Below are 18,056 nucleotides of genomic sequence, written 5' to 3'. Positions count from 1 at the left end.
TACAATATCTGATTGGCCAGCAGGGAGTACCATGGAGTAATCAAACAAAGTGGCAAGTTCTTTTGTGAACTCTAATACCAGAAAAATGTAGAAACACTGTAAGATGTTCAGAAAAGACCCACAAGAAATGACTAGAGGACAGGAAGCTTAACTTAAGAAAGATGAAGAGAACTAAGTACACCTTATAAAAATGCTGCCTCTGATTCTGCTCTAACTTACACTGGTGTAAATCAGGTGTGACTCCATTGAAATCAATGGAAGTACACCATTGGGGAGCCAGTATACATGAGAAGAATCAGTTCATTCTGCTTGCTCACCCTGCTGTCTCCAGACCTCCTGCTGTCCTGAGCTACAAAAGATAGGAAAACCTTTGGACTTGACTCAAAATTTCTATTATCTTAAGCCCTTTCCTCCGTTTTGAGACATTTTCTTGGCAGTTTCAAACCTTTTGGGGGTGCCTTGCTCCACGATATGAAATTGTTGCCCTGAGCCTTAGTGGTCTCAGGCTGTCTTAAAAATGTCTTGGAGCATTTGGCAGCTGAAACAGGTTACAGATGCTTTCATGAGCCGAAACTGATGTGCTTATGTAAAGAGACGGTTAAGTAATCTCAGAGAAGAAAAGTTATCAAATTTTACCATAGGATTTACTTATTATTACCAACTTAATCCAGTCAAGGCCAATGTAGATCTTAAAATGCAACATTGGTGCTTTGTTTATATTTTCTTCCCCCATTCATCCCTGCCTTCAGCTCTCATATTTTACTCCGCCAGCACTACAGACTGTATTTTTCCTACATCCCATATGTCAAAATCCTACATAAAGATGTTTAGCTCAAATGTCATGCATGTGAAATGCTCCACAGCCTCCTTCATAGAAGGTATCAAAAATGTCTTTGCAGTGAGTCATCCATAGCTAAAGAGGAATTGAGGGTTGTAAAAGAGAGAAAGTGGCTCAGAGCTAACTGAGTTCGAGACAGAAGAGTCGAATGAAAGCACAAATGAAAAGTCCCCAACTACTGAGAAAATAGAGGCCAAGATTGGAGGGCCAGACAAATTGTGGATGTCAGAGGCAAGCGGACAAAGTGTGCAGAGCAACCAAGAGCGTGCACCTGATTCACTAGCATAACACTGGTGTAATGATGTAGAGAAACTCTTCGATTTCAGCAGAGTAACACTGGTGTAAAACTAGCTTACAGAGAATCAGGACCTGTGTTTTCAGTTGAATTCAGAATGTGAAGATAAAGGATAATAAGGGTTAAGTGGCCTTGCTTTCTGAAGTGAGACAGTAGAATGACAGCAGTGTTCAGGGCCCCCTGAAGTTTGAGAGTAAGGATGTCATTAGACCATAAAAGAGAATTGCAGTTAATTAGACAGAAAAATATTTTAGGCATAAATAAGGATTTCAGCAGCAGTACAGTCAACGTTAGGGTGGATTTTGGCAATCTTCTGTGGGTAGTAACAGGCAAGACTTGCATTCTGAGGAGATGTGTGGGAGAGGAGGTAAGTTCGGTGTTATGGATGATGTCAGAGTTCTGGTTTGGGTGCAAAGCTAAGCTCTGAATAAAGGAGCATGAAAGCCAAAGGAGGGACTTCATCCCCTTGACATTTCAGCCTTTTAAAAAATGAAACAGTCAGGAAGTTATGGTGTTATAGCCAGGGAATGACAGACAAGAGAGGCAGTGAGAGAGATCAGCAATTGTGAGTCAAGGGCATTGTTACCTTAAATGTCTTTCCCCATAAAGATGATGTCCAAGGCCAAAGCTATCAGTGGTGTAAATGGAGAAGAGGAAAGAGCCAAAGACTGAGAACTAAGTTGTGCCTTTCAGGCACAGCCCTACAGTTGGAACATACAGGAGCTCCATCAATTGTTCGTAGGATATTGCACACAATGCTCTTCTGTGCTTGATCAGCTCCACTAGCTGGTGTTCAGATGGGTGGGGTCTTGGCTCTGTTATCAGTCACCAGTGGTAGCCTAGCAGAAGCTCCACCATCGTTATGTTGTGCCCCCATGCGTGGCGAGGGCGGGATGCTTTTTTGTCCTCTTCCCTGAGTAGGGCCATACTTAATATGGCCATGAGTCTTAAAGCCTTTCATACCAATGGGATGAAAAGAAGTCTCCATCAGCAGTGGAAGGAGAGAGACACTGGCCTTCCTGTCTGATGCATTCAAGGAGATGTTTGCAGTGTTGTTGTAGCTATGTTAGTCCCAGGATATTAGAAAGACAAAGTGGGTAAGGCCATTTCTTTTTCTGGACCAATTGGACTCAAGAAGTGTGATACGTAATACTGAAAGCCACACTGAGGAAAGAGAGTAAGATTAGAGGTATCTATATATGTCAGAATTTGGCGGGGGAAGTGGTTAATATCCCTCTTTTAAACCTACAGTGGAGGATTCTTGCGGACAACCCAAGAGAAAGCGCATTCGAAGGACGAAACGAAAGAACAGTGTTGGAAATCCTGATAATTTACATGGAGAACAAACAGAATCTGGGAAGCATGAGACTCTGTTTCAAGATAATTTACAGCTGCAGCAGACAGATGACAGAAAAATAAGCAAAAACAAAAAGAGGAAAATGAAAAAGAAACGACAAAAAGAAAAGATGAGAGCAGCTGGCTTGCTAACAAAAACCACTGGTGTGGATTTTACGTATCAGCCTGAGAAGGACAACAGTGAAGGAGCAGACTTTAAAGACATATATGAAAAAGCAGATGGCATTCTGGACTTCTTGCAGGCAACACAAGAAATCTATTTTGCTGACAGTATGTATCAGCCTTTTTTTCCAGTAACAATAACAGCTTGAAATTAAGGAAAAATATGCTTATTATTTCTATATAAAATGGGCTATATCCATTGCTAGTATAACTGCATTGAAGTCAGTAAGGGTTGCAAGTGCTTAGCACTTCTAAAACTCAGTTCCCTTTTTTAGGTCTCTAAATATGCAAGTAGGTGCACAGATGTAAAAGATGAGATCTCTGGTTCTCCATCTTTAAAATGTGTATAATATTTTGTCATGCATTTTGTGAACCTTCGGTAAAAAGTGCTAAATCATCCAAATTGGTTTTTTTTCCTTCTGTGAATCAACATCCAGATGAATTGCTTGATGTCAGAAACATTCAAATTGCAGAAGTAATTGCTGTTCTAATCTGAGTTTTCTTGTCCTTATTTTCCAACCTGTTTTTCAGGAAGCCTCCCCCTTCTCCAGTGTCTGATTCATTTGTTTCAGAGTAGCAGCCGTGTTAGTCTGTATCTGCAAAAAGAACAGGAGTCCTTGTGGCACCTTAGAGACTAACGCATTTATTTGCGCATAAGCTTTCGTGAGCTAAAACCCACTTCATCGGATGCATGTAGTGGAAAATACAGTAGGAAGATATCTATATCTATATATAGCTCTATATATAGATCCATATATAGATATATACATAGAGAACATGAAACAATGGGTGTTATCATACACACTATAACGAGAGTGATCAGTTAAGGTGAGCTATTACCAGCAGGAGGGGGCGGGGGAGAAAAACCCTTTTGTAGTGATAATCAAGATGGGCTATTTCCCGCAGTTGACAAGAACTTGTGAGGAACAGAATGGGGGAAAAATAAACATGGGGGAAATAGTCGACTGCTGGAAATGGCCCATCTTGATTATCACTACAAAAGAGGTTTGTTTTTTGTTTTAGTTTTTGTTTTTCCTCTCTCCTACTGGTAATAGCTCATCTTAACTGATCACTCTCGTTATAATGTGTATGATAACACCCATTGTTTCATGTTCTCTGTGTGTGTGTGTAGATATCTCTCTAGATAGATAGATAGATATCTATCTTCCTACTGTATTTTCCACTGCATGCATCCGATGAAGTGGGGTTTAGCCCACGAAAGCTTATGCTCAGATAAATTTGTTAGTCTCTAAGGTGCCACAAGTACTACTGTTCTTTATTCATTTGTGATGTACAGGGAGAGCTACAATGACTTGCCAACTCACCAGTCACCCAGAGAAAATGGGGAAGCAGTAGGAGCTTTACTGGAGGACCTAAGGATCTTGTGGATGAGATGCATAGCTCAGGTTTTAGTAACCTGTGGCAATTAAAGATGCTGTAGCACCCTTCAAAGACTATCAAGGTGTTAGATCTGATGTCCTATTATATTCTAATTCAGGTGACTGGGATCAGGCACATCCCTATTGTTTCAAGTGGACACAATATTATTTTCTTGTCCTATTAAAGTATTGTTCTATGGAGCTTCTGTCATGAATCCACTTCAGAAGTAACTAGTGATGAGTGAAGTGATTTTAATTATGGGTGAAGTGATTCCCTGTGCATATTCTAAAGCAATTTAGTATAATGAAGAATGGAACATGCTTTGTAAGTGCAAAATACTGTTGTTTACATTGTTGGGATCCAGAACATAGCTTTAAAACTAGGACGTGTAATGTCACCTTTTCACAACTCACAGCTTTGACATTCCTGGTGGAACTATGTGGAGAATTTTAAATAGTTTGCCTGCATATAAAGTGTCTATCATAAGCCAAAGCTGTTGGACCCCAGTCTCATAAAATTCACCTTTAAGGTATAGAACATCTTTGAAAAATGACTGTAAAAATGGCATTTGGGGAATTCATATTTATTTTTTCCTCAATGATTTTCAGATAAAATTTGTTCAGATTACATGTAAAAAGATGTCTACTCTATCTCAGGTCTGTATGTCTTCACTAGCAACGTTAAAGCACTGCTGTAGCTGTAGCAGCGCTTTAACGTGGCTGTGTAGTCGTGGCACCAGCGCTAGGAGAGAGGTCTGCTCGCATTATAAAAAACCCACCTCCATGAAGGGAATAGCTGCCAGTGCTGGGAGTGTGGCTGGGAGTGTGGCTCCCAGCACTGGTGCACTGTCTACACTGCTACTTTACAGCGCTGAAACTTGCAGCGCTCAGGGGGGTGTTTTTTCACACCCCTGAGTGAGAAATTTGCAGCGCTGTAAAGTGGCAGCGTAGACCAGGCCTAAGCCTGTTATATGAAAGCCAAACACCGTTTTTCAGGCTCATATATTGTCATCAGTAATAAAGATTTTGCAATTAGAATTTATGACTAAATTACGCTCTTGTTTAAATCAGTGTAAATCAAAAGTAATTCAACTGACCTTAATGGAGTTACTCTAGAATTACACTGTTGTAATTAGGAGTATATCTAAATTTGAGCAGGGAGTTGTGATTCACAGTTCGTGTAGACCTGTGTACCCACCCAGACACCTTAGATACTTGGGAAGCTAGCCCAAGCTGCTACCTATGGTACCCCAGTTACACTGTTATTTTCAGCATGCTAGCTCGAGCAGAGCTAGTGCAGGTATATCTACACAAGCTGAGACACTCACCTCCCAGCTCAAATGTACCCTGAGAGTAGAATTTGACTCTTAGTTAACAATTCATTGAGCCAGAATGGAATCCTGTTCACTTTCCCATAGTTGTGTTGGCTGCACAGTTCTAACAAAAAGTATTCAGGCTGTCAGTTTCCAAAATAGGCAAAGCTAAATTCTGTCAGTGATTGACAGATTGGCCCTAACTCCAAAACTGTAGCGCAGACAGTAAACCGAACATGGACCTGGTTATTCACAAAAGAGAAATTGTCAGGCAAAAGCAAATCTATGTTATGGATTAGATGTCGCATCTACATATCACAGTATGACTGACTTGCCTGTTAGACAAATGGGGGTTTATATATAGATCTGAAATTATGCTGTTTGCTTTTATCACAATCTTTCTCATTGGGTACCCCACTTCCCTCCCCATTTTTAGATAAAATTGGAAGCCACTGCTTTCAGCATGATTTTACCAATGACCATGTTGCATTATACCTTTATATTTCTGTTAGAAAGATTAATTAGGAGGAATCTAAACACATCACTTACAAATGTTTTTATTAGAAAAGCTAACTTTAAAGAAATCCTGTCTCGAGGGGGTTATAGGGACAAACCATTCGAAGGTACTGGCATTGGAGAAGTTAGGAGAAGCAACAGCACAGTATGAGAAATCATAGTTTCCTTTCTAATTTTATTGCATGCTATAATATATATTTTCAAAGCATAAATATTAATATACAGGAATAAGATGATCAGTTGTCTCCCAAAAAGCTTTACAGCAGACCCTCTCTCTGTATATGTATATCCATAAAAATATGTGTGTGGTACTGTACACAGACACTTGCTTTGACTATAGTACAGTTTTTTCCCTAGTCCTTCCTACTTTATCATAAATCACAATTTGTTTTTATTAGAAAAGCTAGGTAGCGAGTTTAGATTCCTCACAATTCATTGGTAGTCCTATTGGCGTCGTCTTTACTTTTCATATTCAGCATCTTCCTACCCATCATGTTAAGAAGAAACAGGCTGCATGTCAGTACAGCATGGTATTGGTTTTAAGGAAGTGTAAATAAAAAGGAAGGAAATGTATTTTAAAAGTAAAGGTAATTAACAAATTTTCAATAAACATGGAGAAAGTTCCTAAATTTATTTGGCTTTCTTTGTTCAGCTAAATCAAAATGCACGGATTCAGCTATGAGTTCAGCAACTGTCCAAGAGATTTTACAACATCTTGAATCTCACAGCATGGCTTCCTCAGATGTGACACTTCTACATCAGATGAAATCCCTTGTACTTTTGCAGGATATTGAGAGATTGAAGGGCATTTTGGAACAATTCCAAGAACATTCCATGATGCTGCCAGGTATGTGCAGTTTACTCATCATACTGCTGATGTTCTTCTCAACATTTAGAAATGTTCAAATATTCAAATTTGTCATGATTCTCATACGGGGACAAAACAGTAACTAAATAACTACACAATGGTGAAAGTAAGATTATTACTAGATTATGAAAGCATCGTTCTTCACGGGGAACACATTAATTTGCCTTTTTGTCGGGGGGAAGAGTTATGACTGATATGAAACCACAATAGTGACCCGTACTGTAAGGTGCTGAGTGTCCTCAGCTCTCAAAGAAGTTAGTGAGAGGTGAAGGCTCTCAGAATTGCATAGGAAGAGATCAGCTATTTGAATAGGTTTAGTCCCTGTTTCTTCTCAATGCTTAGAATAAGAAACCAGTATTGTGAACTGTGTATAGTGAATATACCATTGTGTATAGTGCTTTAAAGCATCTTGAAAAGTAATGAGTAAGATAGTGGTAGTTGTGACCTATCAAGATACAATTCAGATGAATGAGTAGTTGTGTCATCCCTGCCATTTAACCTGGGGTGTCCTTTCCAGTGTCTTGCTGCTGTAGCCGCCAACCTGGACTGCTCACAAACAGCCTCCAGCATGGAACTCAATCCCAGCTATGTCTGTGTGTGCTGCAGACAGCCAGGCACACCTTTGATTCTTATCAGTCTTAAAAATTACCACAGGGTGACACCAACACAGTCCTACTCCCAGATTTCCCCCCAGAAATGTGTCCTGAACTGCACAGTCCTCTCCTGGACAATGCAAATATATTAAGTCCGTAACTCATTTTAGGAAATAATATGCACACAATTTGTTACCCCAAATGGAGTTACCCAGATGCTTCAGCTTGAACACACTGGATGAGATAAACCAATAAAACAAGTTTATTAACTACAAAGAAAGAAGTAGTTACAACAAAAATAGAGATAAAAAGCTTACTGGTACCTAACTTAACAAACTATATTAGATTCAAATCAAAGTTTTCTCACTACGTGTTTCAGCAGTCTTACTGGCCAAACTCTTTAGGTCAGGACCCCTCTCCCAGAGTCCAATGGCTGCTTCCTTTGTCTCTTCAGATGTAGTGAATAAGATGGGCCAGGAGAGAGAGGGGTCCCTTGTAGTGTTTTTCCCTCCCTTTTATAGTTTCAGTTCCCCTCTTGGAAAACATTTCCAGCTGAGACGCAGGAGACAAAGGGTCTATGTGGAAAGATATTCCCTGCTGGGTTTTTTTCACCTGTTTGAACTTCCTTTGTTTTCCCTCCCTGTTCGATGACTCTCTTCACTGCTTAAATGCAAATTAAGGGAGGCATACATTCCTTCCTTTGTCTAGGACAGACCTGACTTCTGCCTGGGCAGGGCTGTGGGGTTTGGAACATATGTTAACAACATCATACAGGGGAATCTTATAACCTCACACACAATGTTGCCACACATATTTTACCAGGACAGTACTGACCAGCAAAGTATGAATTTTCAAATGATACTTTACAAGGCATACTTTATACAAAGATTATTACAATAGAGCAGAGGTTCCCAACCTATTTATCATTGTGGGCAGCATATGCCGCTCTTTGTGTTATGTGGGCCACATCCACACCATATAAAAATACTACCTTTATGGCCCTGAGGATGTCATATGGGCCACAGCTGTGTGCCGATTGGGCCACAGTTGGCCCATAGGCCGCGGGTTGAGAAGCACTGCAATAGAGTTTAGGTTATGAATACAGGGCTGTATTCTGTTCCAGTAGTGCAGTAACTGAGTAAGTGAAGACAGTAGCCATTAGATACCTGACAGTAATTCATAGAGGACTGGGCATTAGAACCTACTATAATTTTATGTGATGGTAACACCACAAAGCCCCAGTAGGGTTTTGTGCATCATTTTGCTGTTCAGACCCAGAAAAGAGAGAATCTCTGCCCTGAAGGGTTTACAGTCTGAGGCTATTAACCAGAACTCAGCTATTATTCCTTACTCTTTCAAAAAGTACATTTGAAATTCTTCAATGCTTGAAGACCTGGTGCATTGGCAGTGCATCTGCATGTGGAATAAAATGCATGTGTACAGTAAATGTAAAGAATCATCCTTCACTGTGATCACAGGTGAACTGCTTAAAGTTGGAGCTGGAATTTTAGGGCCAGATTCTGCTACCCTTAAGTATGTTGTGTATCCCACTGATTTCAGAATAAATACTCTCAAAGCAAAATACAACTCAGCATTAATAGGGGTAACAGAATTGGGCCTTTAACAAAAGGCCTAATTCATCTTCCATTAAGTCAATGAGAAGTGAGAGTTGAGTCATGTGCAAAGTCGTTATAGTCACTGTGCGCATGACCCGGAACCCATTGAAGTGAATGGAAATCTTTCAACTGGCTTCAGTGGGCTTTTGGATCAGACTCACCTTTTCTCTGTCTCTCTCTTTTTGGTAAAACACAACTGTTGAATAGAATAAGGAAAAGAAAACAAATTAACTTTGAAAAATTCACTCAGAAAATGTAAAATAAGCATTCACAGCAGAGCTGCCCTTTGAAATAAGTATTTTTTCCTCTTTTAGAAGACTGAAAACATCCCTGTTGGTGTACAGCCTTATTTATTCTCCCAGTTGATTTTCTCCTCATGTCTTTAGTCACTCCTAGTTCAGTTCTACTGTCACTCACACCTATTTTCCACTGGTCAATACAATCAAATTTCTATTCCTCACGTACACCAGTGTGAGAGAAGAATCCAGCCTTCTGTATTTTAAGTGTTGTTATTTAAAGGTCTGCTCTATACTAACTTACCTCAGCAGAGGTAATCACTTTTTAACTTTATTTTTTGAAATCTCAAAGAGCTACAATGTAATGGTAAGAAATTACTTCCGACATAATTTTTTAATTATGTATTTATTTTTCTACCTTTTAATTAATTAACTTTTTTCTTTCATAGTCCAAAAAACCCCAGATTTAATCTACAACAGAAAGCTGATAAAAGCAGACAACCTTCCTTGTAGCTATTACAGAAATTCGCTGCCTCAGCAAACTCCAGCTGCTCATTACAGAAACACAATTCAGGGCTATTCAAAAAGATAAAACATAGAGTACTTCTTAGTAACCCCAATATTTCCCAAACATGAGATCTAAATTCCATCAGGACTTGCTCATATGATTCTCTTGCCTTTGTTTCTAGAGTGTGGGTTTTTGTTTTTTGTTTTTTTTTTTACTGGGCTGTGATGCCCTAGAATAAAGGGTAATTCCTCATTAACTTGGTGAAAAGAAAACAGTTTTTATTAGTATTAGCAAAGAGGCTTATTTTTGCAAAACAAACCCATTTTTTTCTCTTGTGCTTCAAGAAGCAATAAGTTAACAAAAGAACCCCTTTTCCCTGTGGTTATGATTCAGTGTAAGACACCTGGGTCAAATGGCTAATAATTTGTGGGGGGTATTTTTCCTTTAATGAAGGATGTTGCAGTGGGGAGTCATGAAGAAGAATAAATAAAAGTCTTTACGCGGACCCTCTCCTTATACATAATAATGTATCTTCCTCATCTCTGAACTTTATAATGGTGTTATTGCTTTACCCTGTTATAGAAAAGATAATTGAATAAAGCATTTATCTGGAATTCTCTCCACACCTCCCAGAACATTACTGTGATTGGGAGGTATTGTTCAGTAGACAGAAGAAAGAAAAAAGAAAAGAAGGAAAAGGAAATTTACATTTTATTTTAAGTTCTTAGTTCCTATTCTTTGGCAGAGCATGCAATGGTGGTGGAGGAGATGTCCGGAAGAAGAGGTGGGAAACACATCAGAGTTGCAGGGAGAGGACATGGCAGAGACTACTTAGGACAGTGAAACTGTAGAGATGCGCACTTCAAGCTGTCATTCTCTCTCTGGCCCTTAGGACTTTGTACCAAGTGAGGAAACGTACCTGAAAAGAGACGGGGAAATCCAGGACGCCTATGATAATGTGCTGCACTCTAACCAATATAGAGGTGGTCCCCTAGCTCACTCCAGAACCAGAGGAAGGGGATTGGGGGGGCAGACTGAGGGAGTTGGATGGTTTCCACCTCAGTAATCACCCCAAAGTTAGAGGTGATCAAAATTTTCATTTTTAAAAATAAGATTAAAAAATGGCAATTTTTCTAAAAATATTTTTGTTCATTTTCAAAATTTAAAAAAATGTGAAAATGTTTGCAAGGAAAACCTAACATTTTTCACTTCTTTTGAATTTTTTCACAAAAAACGTGTGCCATTTTCTATCCCAGTGGTCTCCAAACTTTTTGGATCACGCACCCCCAGGTCCAGCTCTAGGGAAGCTCCAAAAAAAAAAAAGAGAGTTACCGCCGGCGTGCTGCCGAAGACAGAGCGGGGACAGCTGAGCTGCGGCCGAAGAATCAAAGGTCCGGGAGCGCTGCTGCCATCGTGCCGGCAGCACTCCTCCTGCCGCGCACCCCCTGGGGTGCACGCACCCCACTTTGGAGACCCCTATTCTAGCCCTCTCTACCCAAAATCTTCCATACACCTGAAGAGGGTAGGGATAGGGGTCAAACATAAAGGAATCTCTCATAGAAGTTTCACTCACCTCTTCCAGAAAGTGTGGGAAACAGAATGCTGCTTGTGAGTCTACGTTGGAGGGGAGGTTGAGCTGCTTCATGTCACCTTATTGTGCATGAGTCAAAAAATGGTCTGTGACTAGAAGATAAAGCTTTTATATGCTGTTGGGAATTACAAATTTTAGAATGAGTGATTCTTAGTCCTAATTCTGAGTGTGTGTTAAGAGCATAGGTAATTATCCAATAGAAAAATAATGTCATTATTCCCTGATATATGACCTCTTCAGTTTCTACTCATTAGCTCCCTTCCCTTGTCTGTTAACATTTTCTCTTTGTTGGCGAGTATCAAGTCTAAAATAGACTCCTCTCTTGTTGCCTAGGAAATTATCACTCACTAAAGAGCTGAAAGCTACTTTTTGCTGGTTTTCTTGGAGAGATGTCCTCTAAAAATATTTCATTTGTGTTTTGCAGGCCAGGAAAAGTAATAGTTATGCTGCACCTAGGTACAGTACATATGCCTTCAAATTAATACATCTGCCTTCAAGTTATTCAAAATAACATTTTTGCAGAGTATTCATACAAAAGGAAATAAAATAGGAAAGCTGCATTAAAATGACTTTATAGAGCAGTCTTAAATGTGATAGGTATATCTACGGTACTCATTGCTGTGCTATCAAAAATATAGTTAAATAGACGGGAATCTGTGTGTTAAGGCTGAAGCTCTGGCCATACTGTGCTTTTATATAGCCGCACATTGCTTAGCACAAGCTCAGTTGATATGGAGGTAGATATTACCACATCCGAGGTAGAAGCCAAATTTGAACAGCTTAATGGGACTAAATCAGGGGGGCCCAGATAGTCTTCATCCAAGAATATTAAAGGAACTGGCATATGAAATTGCAAGCCCATTAGCAAAAATTTTTATTGAACCTGTAAACTCAGGGGTTGTACCGTATGACTGGAGAATTGCTAACATAGTTCCTATTTTTAAGAAAGGGGAAAAAAGTGATCCGGGTAACTACAGGCCTGTCAGTTTGACATCTGTAGTATGCACAGGGTTGGAAAAAAATTTTGAAGGGGAAAGTAGTTAAAGGTCAATGGTAAATGGGACAAAATACAACATGGATTTACAAAAGGTAGATTGTGTCAAACCAACCTGATTTCCTTCTTTGAGAAGGTAACAGATATTTTAGACAAAGGAAACGCAGTGGATCTAATTTACCTCGATTTCAGTAAGGCATTTGATATGGTTCCACATGGGGAATTATTAGCTACATTGGAAAAGATGGGGATCAATATGAAAATTGAAAGGTGGATAAGGAACTGGTTAAAGGGGAGACTACAATGGATCACACCGAAAGGTGAACTGTGTCAGGCTGGAAGGAGGTTACTGGTGGAGTTCCTCAGGGATCTGTTTTGGGACCAATCTTTTTTAATCCTTTTTATTACTGACCTTGGCACAAAAAGTGGGAATGCACTAATAAAGTTTGCGGATGACACGAAGCTGGGAGGTATTGCCAATACAGAGAAGGACTGGGATATCATACATGAAGATCTGGATGACCTTGTAAACTGGAGTAACAGTAATAGGATGAAATTTAGTAGTGAAAAGTGCAACGTGATGCATTTAGGGATTAATAACAAGAATTTTTGATATAAACTGGGGACACATCACTTGGAAGTAACAGAGGAGGAGAAGGACCTCGGAGTATTGGTTGATCACAGGATGACTATGAGCCGTCAATGTGATATGGCTGTGCAAAAAGCTAATGCAGTCTTGGGATTCATCAGGCAAGGTATTTCCAATAGAGATAAGGAGGTGTTAGTACCGTTACACAAGGCACTGGTGAGACCTCACCTGGAATACTGTGTGCAGTTCTGGTCTCCCAGGTTTAAGAAAGACGAATTCAGACTGGAACAGGTACAGAGAAGGGCTACTAGGATGATCTGAGGAATGGAAAACCTGTCTTATGAAAGGAGACTCAAAGAGCTTGGCTTGTTTAACCTAAGCAAAAGAAGGCTATGGGGAGATATGATTGCTCTCTATAAATATATCAGAGAGATAAATACCACGGAGGGAGAAGAATTATTTCAGCTCAGTTCCAATGTGGACACAAGAACAAATGGATTAAACTGGCCATCAGGAAGTTTAGACTTGAAATTAGACCAAGGTTTCTAACAATCAGAGGAGTAAAGTTCTGGAACAGCCTTCCAAGGGAAGCAGTGGTGGCAAAAGACCAACTGGCTTCAAGACTAAGCTTGATAAGTTTATGGAAGGGATGATATGATCGGATAGCCTAATTTTGGCAATTAAATGATCTTCAACCATTAGCGGTAGATATGCCCAATGGCCTGTGATGATATGTTAGATGGGGTGGAATCTGAGTTATTACAGAGAATTCTTTCTTGGGTGTCTGGCTGGTGAGTCTTGCCCACATGCTCAGGGTTTAGCTGATCGCCATATTTGGGATTGGGAAGGAATTTTCCTCCAGGGCAGATTGGCAGAGGCCCTGGGTGTTTTTCGCCTTCCTCTGCAGCGTGGGGCACGGGTCACTTGCTGGAGGATTCTCTGCACCTCGAAGTCTTTAAACCACGATTTGAGGACTTCAGTAGCTCAGATATAGGTTAGAGATTTGTTACAGGAGTGGGTGGGTGAGATTCTGTGGCCTGCGTTGTGCAGGAGGTCAGATTAGACGATCATAATGGCCCCTTCTGACCTTAGTCTATGATTCTATGAGTTGGGGCTCTGAATGCAGCTGTAATATAAATAATAATAAATAAAGGGTAGGTGAAATCACTCTCCATTCAGAGAATACCTAAGGAAATGATGCAGATCACAGACTGTTTCAGCCTCAACTATACACTTGTGGTTGTGTCATTTTAATCCACTTTTCAGTGTTGTTGATTACGAAATAATTCAGTGGTTGCACTAAACAGTATAAGGCCAGAGTCAGCCCTGGTACAAGCAACTAATCTATGAAGAGTCGCGCTTGCTTATTCCAGAAATGAATTTGGTCTGTCGTCTTCAAATTTATATTGGTGTCTCAAGCTCCAAGGGTTATTTCTTTTTCTGAAATGGTAATGTCAGATGAAAACATATGTTTATAAAGCTTTTTTTTTAACCTTCAGGTATTTGATTGCTGAAAAATACCACAAAAATATTTCAGGAAGAATTTGTTTTCTTCTTTTCAGATCATGCCAAGATAATCTCTTCTCTATTCCACTACTGGATTACAGATATCCTTCCTGGGAAGAACAGGAAATAAAGCATTTGTGTGTGTCCATCTGTGCAGAGTTAAAATTTAATATACCAACTGTAAACTGAATAGCGAATGTTCAGAAATAGCAGCGTACATGCTGTATATTCAGCAAGGTAAATGAAGTATTTTATATCATTGACTGTCCTCCAAAAGATAATGAGCAATATAAAAGTACTTTGATTTTGTATTTTGGTTGGTTGGGAACATCTTACATGTGGACATGCATCAACCAAATCATTTAACATAGAGCCTGAATCGGCAGTTGGATCTGTGCAAACAGATGCATCTTTTTACGGGATTAGGGACATATGGGATGGTTTCTAGGTGTTCAAAGATTCAAGAGGTACATTAAACTTAAATGTTTATTGGTAATTTCTTTCTAGAAAATGTGCTTCTTAGCCATTATTGTTTGCAGAGTGTCAGAATGTATTCTAGGTGGAATTTATAGCACCACCTGTTGGTAAGGCAGCCCAACACTTCCCATATAAGACCTTTTTTTTTAGTTGCATTTAATTTTGCCAAACTTTAATCACTTGAGCTGAAATTTTCCATGCTGGGTGACCTGCTGCAGGCTGACTTTTTTGGAAAGTTCAGCCACAACAGTTCTGCTGTTTTTGAGAAAGACAAGAAGGAAAATAAAGTTGTTTTTAAAACTCTGAGAACATCTCCTTTCTAGCCATGTTTTTTATTAAACATTTAAATAATTTTAAATTACATATATATTTATAAATTTATTTTTAAAAAATTCTGATTATCTTTTCTTTAGAAAGCTCTAATAAGTTCCTCCATGCACTGTAGCAGGGACCTGAAATTTGGCAAGGGCTGGCGTTTGTGTCAGGGATGTGTCTCTCGGGTCGTTGTGAAAATCTGTCCAAATTTGTCAAAGTTATAAACCTTTGAAATATTGCAGTTTGCAATGCTCGGTAGAGATTTGCTAGAGTTTTATAGCTACCATCTCCAAAGATTCCATCTCCTCACAGTTCCTGTGTGTGACTGGACTGTGCAGGCTCCCTCCAGCCCAGAGCTACAGAGTGAAGTCTGACTTTCCCTATAGTGGTTACTCTGGGCAAGAGTGGATCTGGGCACCAGAAGTGAGCTCAGGGAACCTGTCTCTCCTGTGCCGTTAATAACCCCCATATTGGCACCAAGGCTTGGAGTGAAGAGGTAAACCGGGACCCAACATAAGGAATATGAAGGGATGAGACTAGGACTTACCAGTGCAACTTTCATAATGCATATGCATAAGGGGGCTGAATGAAAGTCTTTAATTACATGATCACATCCTATTTTTTCCACAGGATCCTATCTTATTCAGTGCACAGGATGGACCACTCTGGGGATCGATCAATGTGGTTTTGCAGAAGTGGGAAGGTGTGCAGTGAAGGAAGCAGGGTATTGTTGGAAGAGAAAGGATTGTCTCCTGGTTAAGGCAGCTGAATGCTGCCCTGAAGATCTGAATTTTATGACTGCCTCTGCCACAGAGTTCTTATGCTAGGCAAGTCGCTTAAATCAAACTTTTCACAGGTGGTCACTAATTTTGTTCTTCATTTTCTGTTTACCTGACTTGAGAGGCTGGGGTCTGTTTTGCAGAAATGTTGAGCACTCACAGCTGCAAACATCTGCAAAGCCACTTCATTGTCCTCCTTCAACTCCTTCAATAAAATTCTTCTTTCCTGTGAGGCCTACAAACTTGACAGTTTATTATGCTGACCAAAATTATCTCATAGTTTCCTTGTACTCCCCTGTCGGTCTGTCTGCTCCATTGATCGGCTCTTGTCATATAGTTACATTGTAAGCTCTTTTGGGCAGGGCCGTTCTTTTCTCTGTTTGCACAGTACCTAGCACAGTGGAGTACAGGTCCATGACTGGAACTCCTAAGCTCTACTGCAATACATATAATGATGGTGATAAGTGAAGTCAGTGGGAGCTATGCTTTGAATATATAAAGTGCTATACAATGCTAAGCTCCTTGAAAAGTCAAGCACTGGGTATCTCAGATTGGGAACACAAAATCAGTTGACACTTCTGACCTTGATTTCCTGTGCCTCCGTTCCCCACGCCTTCACATCACAAGGGTGTTGCGAACCTTTGTGAATGTTTGTGAAGTAGTTGGATGCTATAGTGAGGAGCACCATAGAAAAGCCCATGAGGAAATTAATAATTTATTTTTTCAGAGCAGGGTTTGAATAGTGCGCAGAAAATAAGGCATTGCACCGCACAGTGAAAAACTAGGAGAAAACAAAATATTGAATAGCTGCTTATTAAGTGAGCACTGTCCATCCTGTGCACTGAATGAGGCAGGAATCCTAAGCACAGCATACTTGTGTTCATGGAATTAAAAACTATATAATAAAGAACGTGCACAAAGGGTCCAAATTAAGGTTGCATGAGCCAGCAGCTTTAATTTGGCTGCTTGCACTTTGGCAGCACACAGGAAAGGAGAATTAGTCAGTGCTGCTGGCAGCACACCTCAGGCATGTTGGGACTGGATGGGGTGTGGTCCATGGTTCCTATCCATTTACTAACATGCTGTTGCTGGTAAGATGGGCCCGTTACAGTGTAAGAGGATGGAGAGCACTGAGTGATTGGAAGAGAGTGAGATGTATAATAGAAATAGTTTCATATCCATTCCTCCCAGCTCTGGGACCTATTTTATTGAATTGTTCCAGATGGAAGAACATTGTATTAATAATGGTAGAACATTGATCAATGTATTTGATCTTCCACAAACATCTTCTCTATACTGTAATATTAGTTCATTTTTAACTAATCAACATTTAGGTGGATTAGACAGTTTTGTCCTCTATGCAGTTAGGATTGGAATGGAAAAGGTGCTGTCCAAGTAGGAAATGACCGCAACGAGCCAATAGTGAAAGGCTGTGTTCAGTATGATAGAATTCTACGGTTGGAAACTCTAAGCCATGTCTTGTAATAATATTTCCGTTTTAATGCTTGGTCTGTTCCCTCACCATAAAAAGGATTTGATCATGTGCAGTATTCATTTAAAACAGTGCAGCTCAATTTTAAGTTGCTGCATACTTAAAGGGGCCAGACTCTGATACCCTCACTCTCAAGGAAGAACATTTTACTCCATGTGTAATCTCAATGACTTCTGTGGGACTAGTCGCAGAGTAAATTGCTACTCAGTGTGAACAAGGCTATTGGAAGTTGGACCAATAAAAGTTATTACCTCATCTACCTTGTCTCTCTCCTTTTTGTTTGACAGTTTGAATTCTAACCCTTAATCCAGAGGTCCCCAAACTGTGGAGAGCCCCCAGGTAATGTTGGGGCCCAATCAGCTGGGGCCCAATCCAGCCCCCATGGGTGGGGAGCACCACCCAGCTCCTCTCATGGCTCCGGCCCCATACCCTGGGTCCCAGCTGCTGGCCAAGGCTCCACTCCCAGCCCTACCCCTTCCTCCAGTTATGGGCCCAGGGTCAGACCCCTTACCCTGTCCATGTCCCCCCCCCCAGAGCCATATCCCTGCTCCCATCCCTGATTTGGGGGGGATGCAGACAGGGGTAAGGAGGGGCATGAGGTATAAAGTTTGGGGACCACTGCCTTAATCCAAT

General features: G+C 40.3%; 1 protein-coding gene across 5 annotated transcripts in view; it reads left to right on the top strand.

Moving 5' to 3' along the window:
- Nucleotides 1–17,668, top strand: part of ERICH1 (glutamate rich 1) — a 106,739-nt gene extending 89,071 nt beyond the window's left edge. For 4 of the 5 annotated variants that reach the window (XM_077812608.1, XM_077812609.1, XM_077812606.1 and 1 more), the window contains 4 exons: nt 2,385–2,759; nt 6,512–6,706; nt 14,417–14,597; nt 15,783–17,668. In XM_077812608.1, the coding sequence (XP_077668734.1) occupies nt 2,385–2,759; nt 6,512–6,706; nt 14,417–14,490 (644 nt within the window). In that variant the 3' untranslated portion in view covers nt 14,491–14,597; nt 15,783–17,668. The other variant, XM_077812607.1, reaches the window with a different exon arrangement.
- The last annotated feature ends 388 nt before the right edge of the window (nt 17,669–18,056 follow it).

This window comes from Eretmochelys imbricata, chromosome 3 (assembly GCF_965152235.1).
Source record: "Eretmochelys imbricata isolate rEreImb1 chromosome 3, rEreImb1.hap1, whole genome shotgun sequence".
NCBI lineage: Eukaryota > Metazoa > Chordata > Testudines > Cheloniidae > Eretmochelys > Eretmochelys imbricata.
This window is presented reverse-complemented; position numbering and strand designations above follow the sequence as displayed.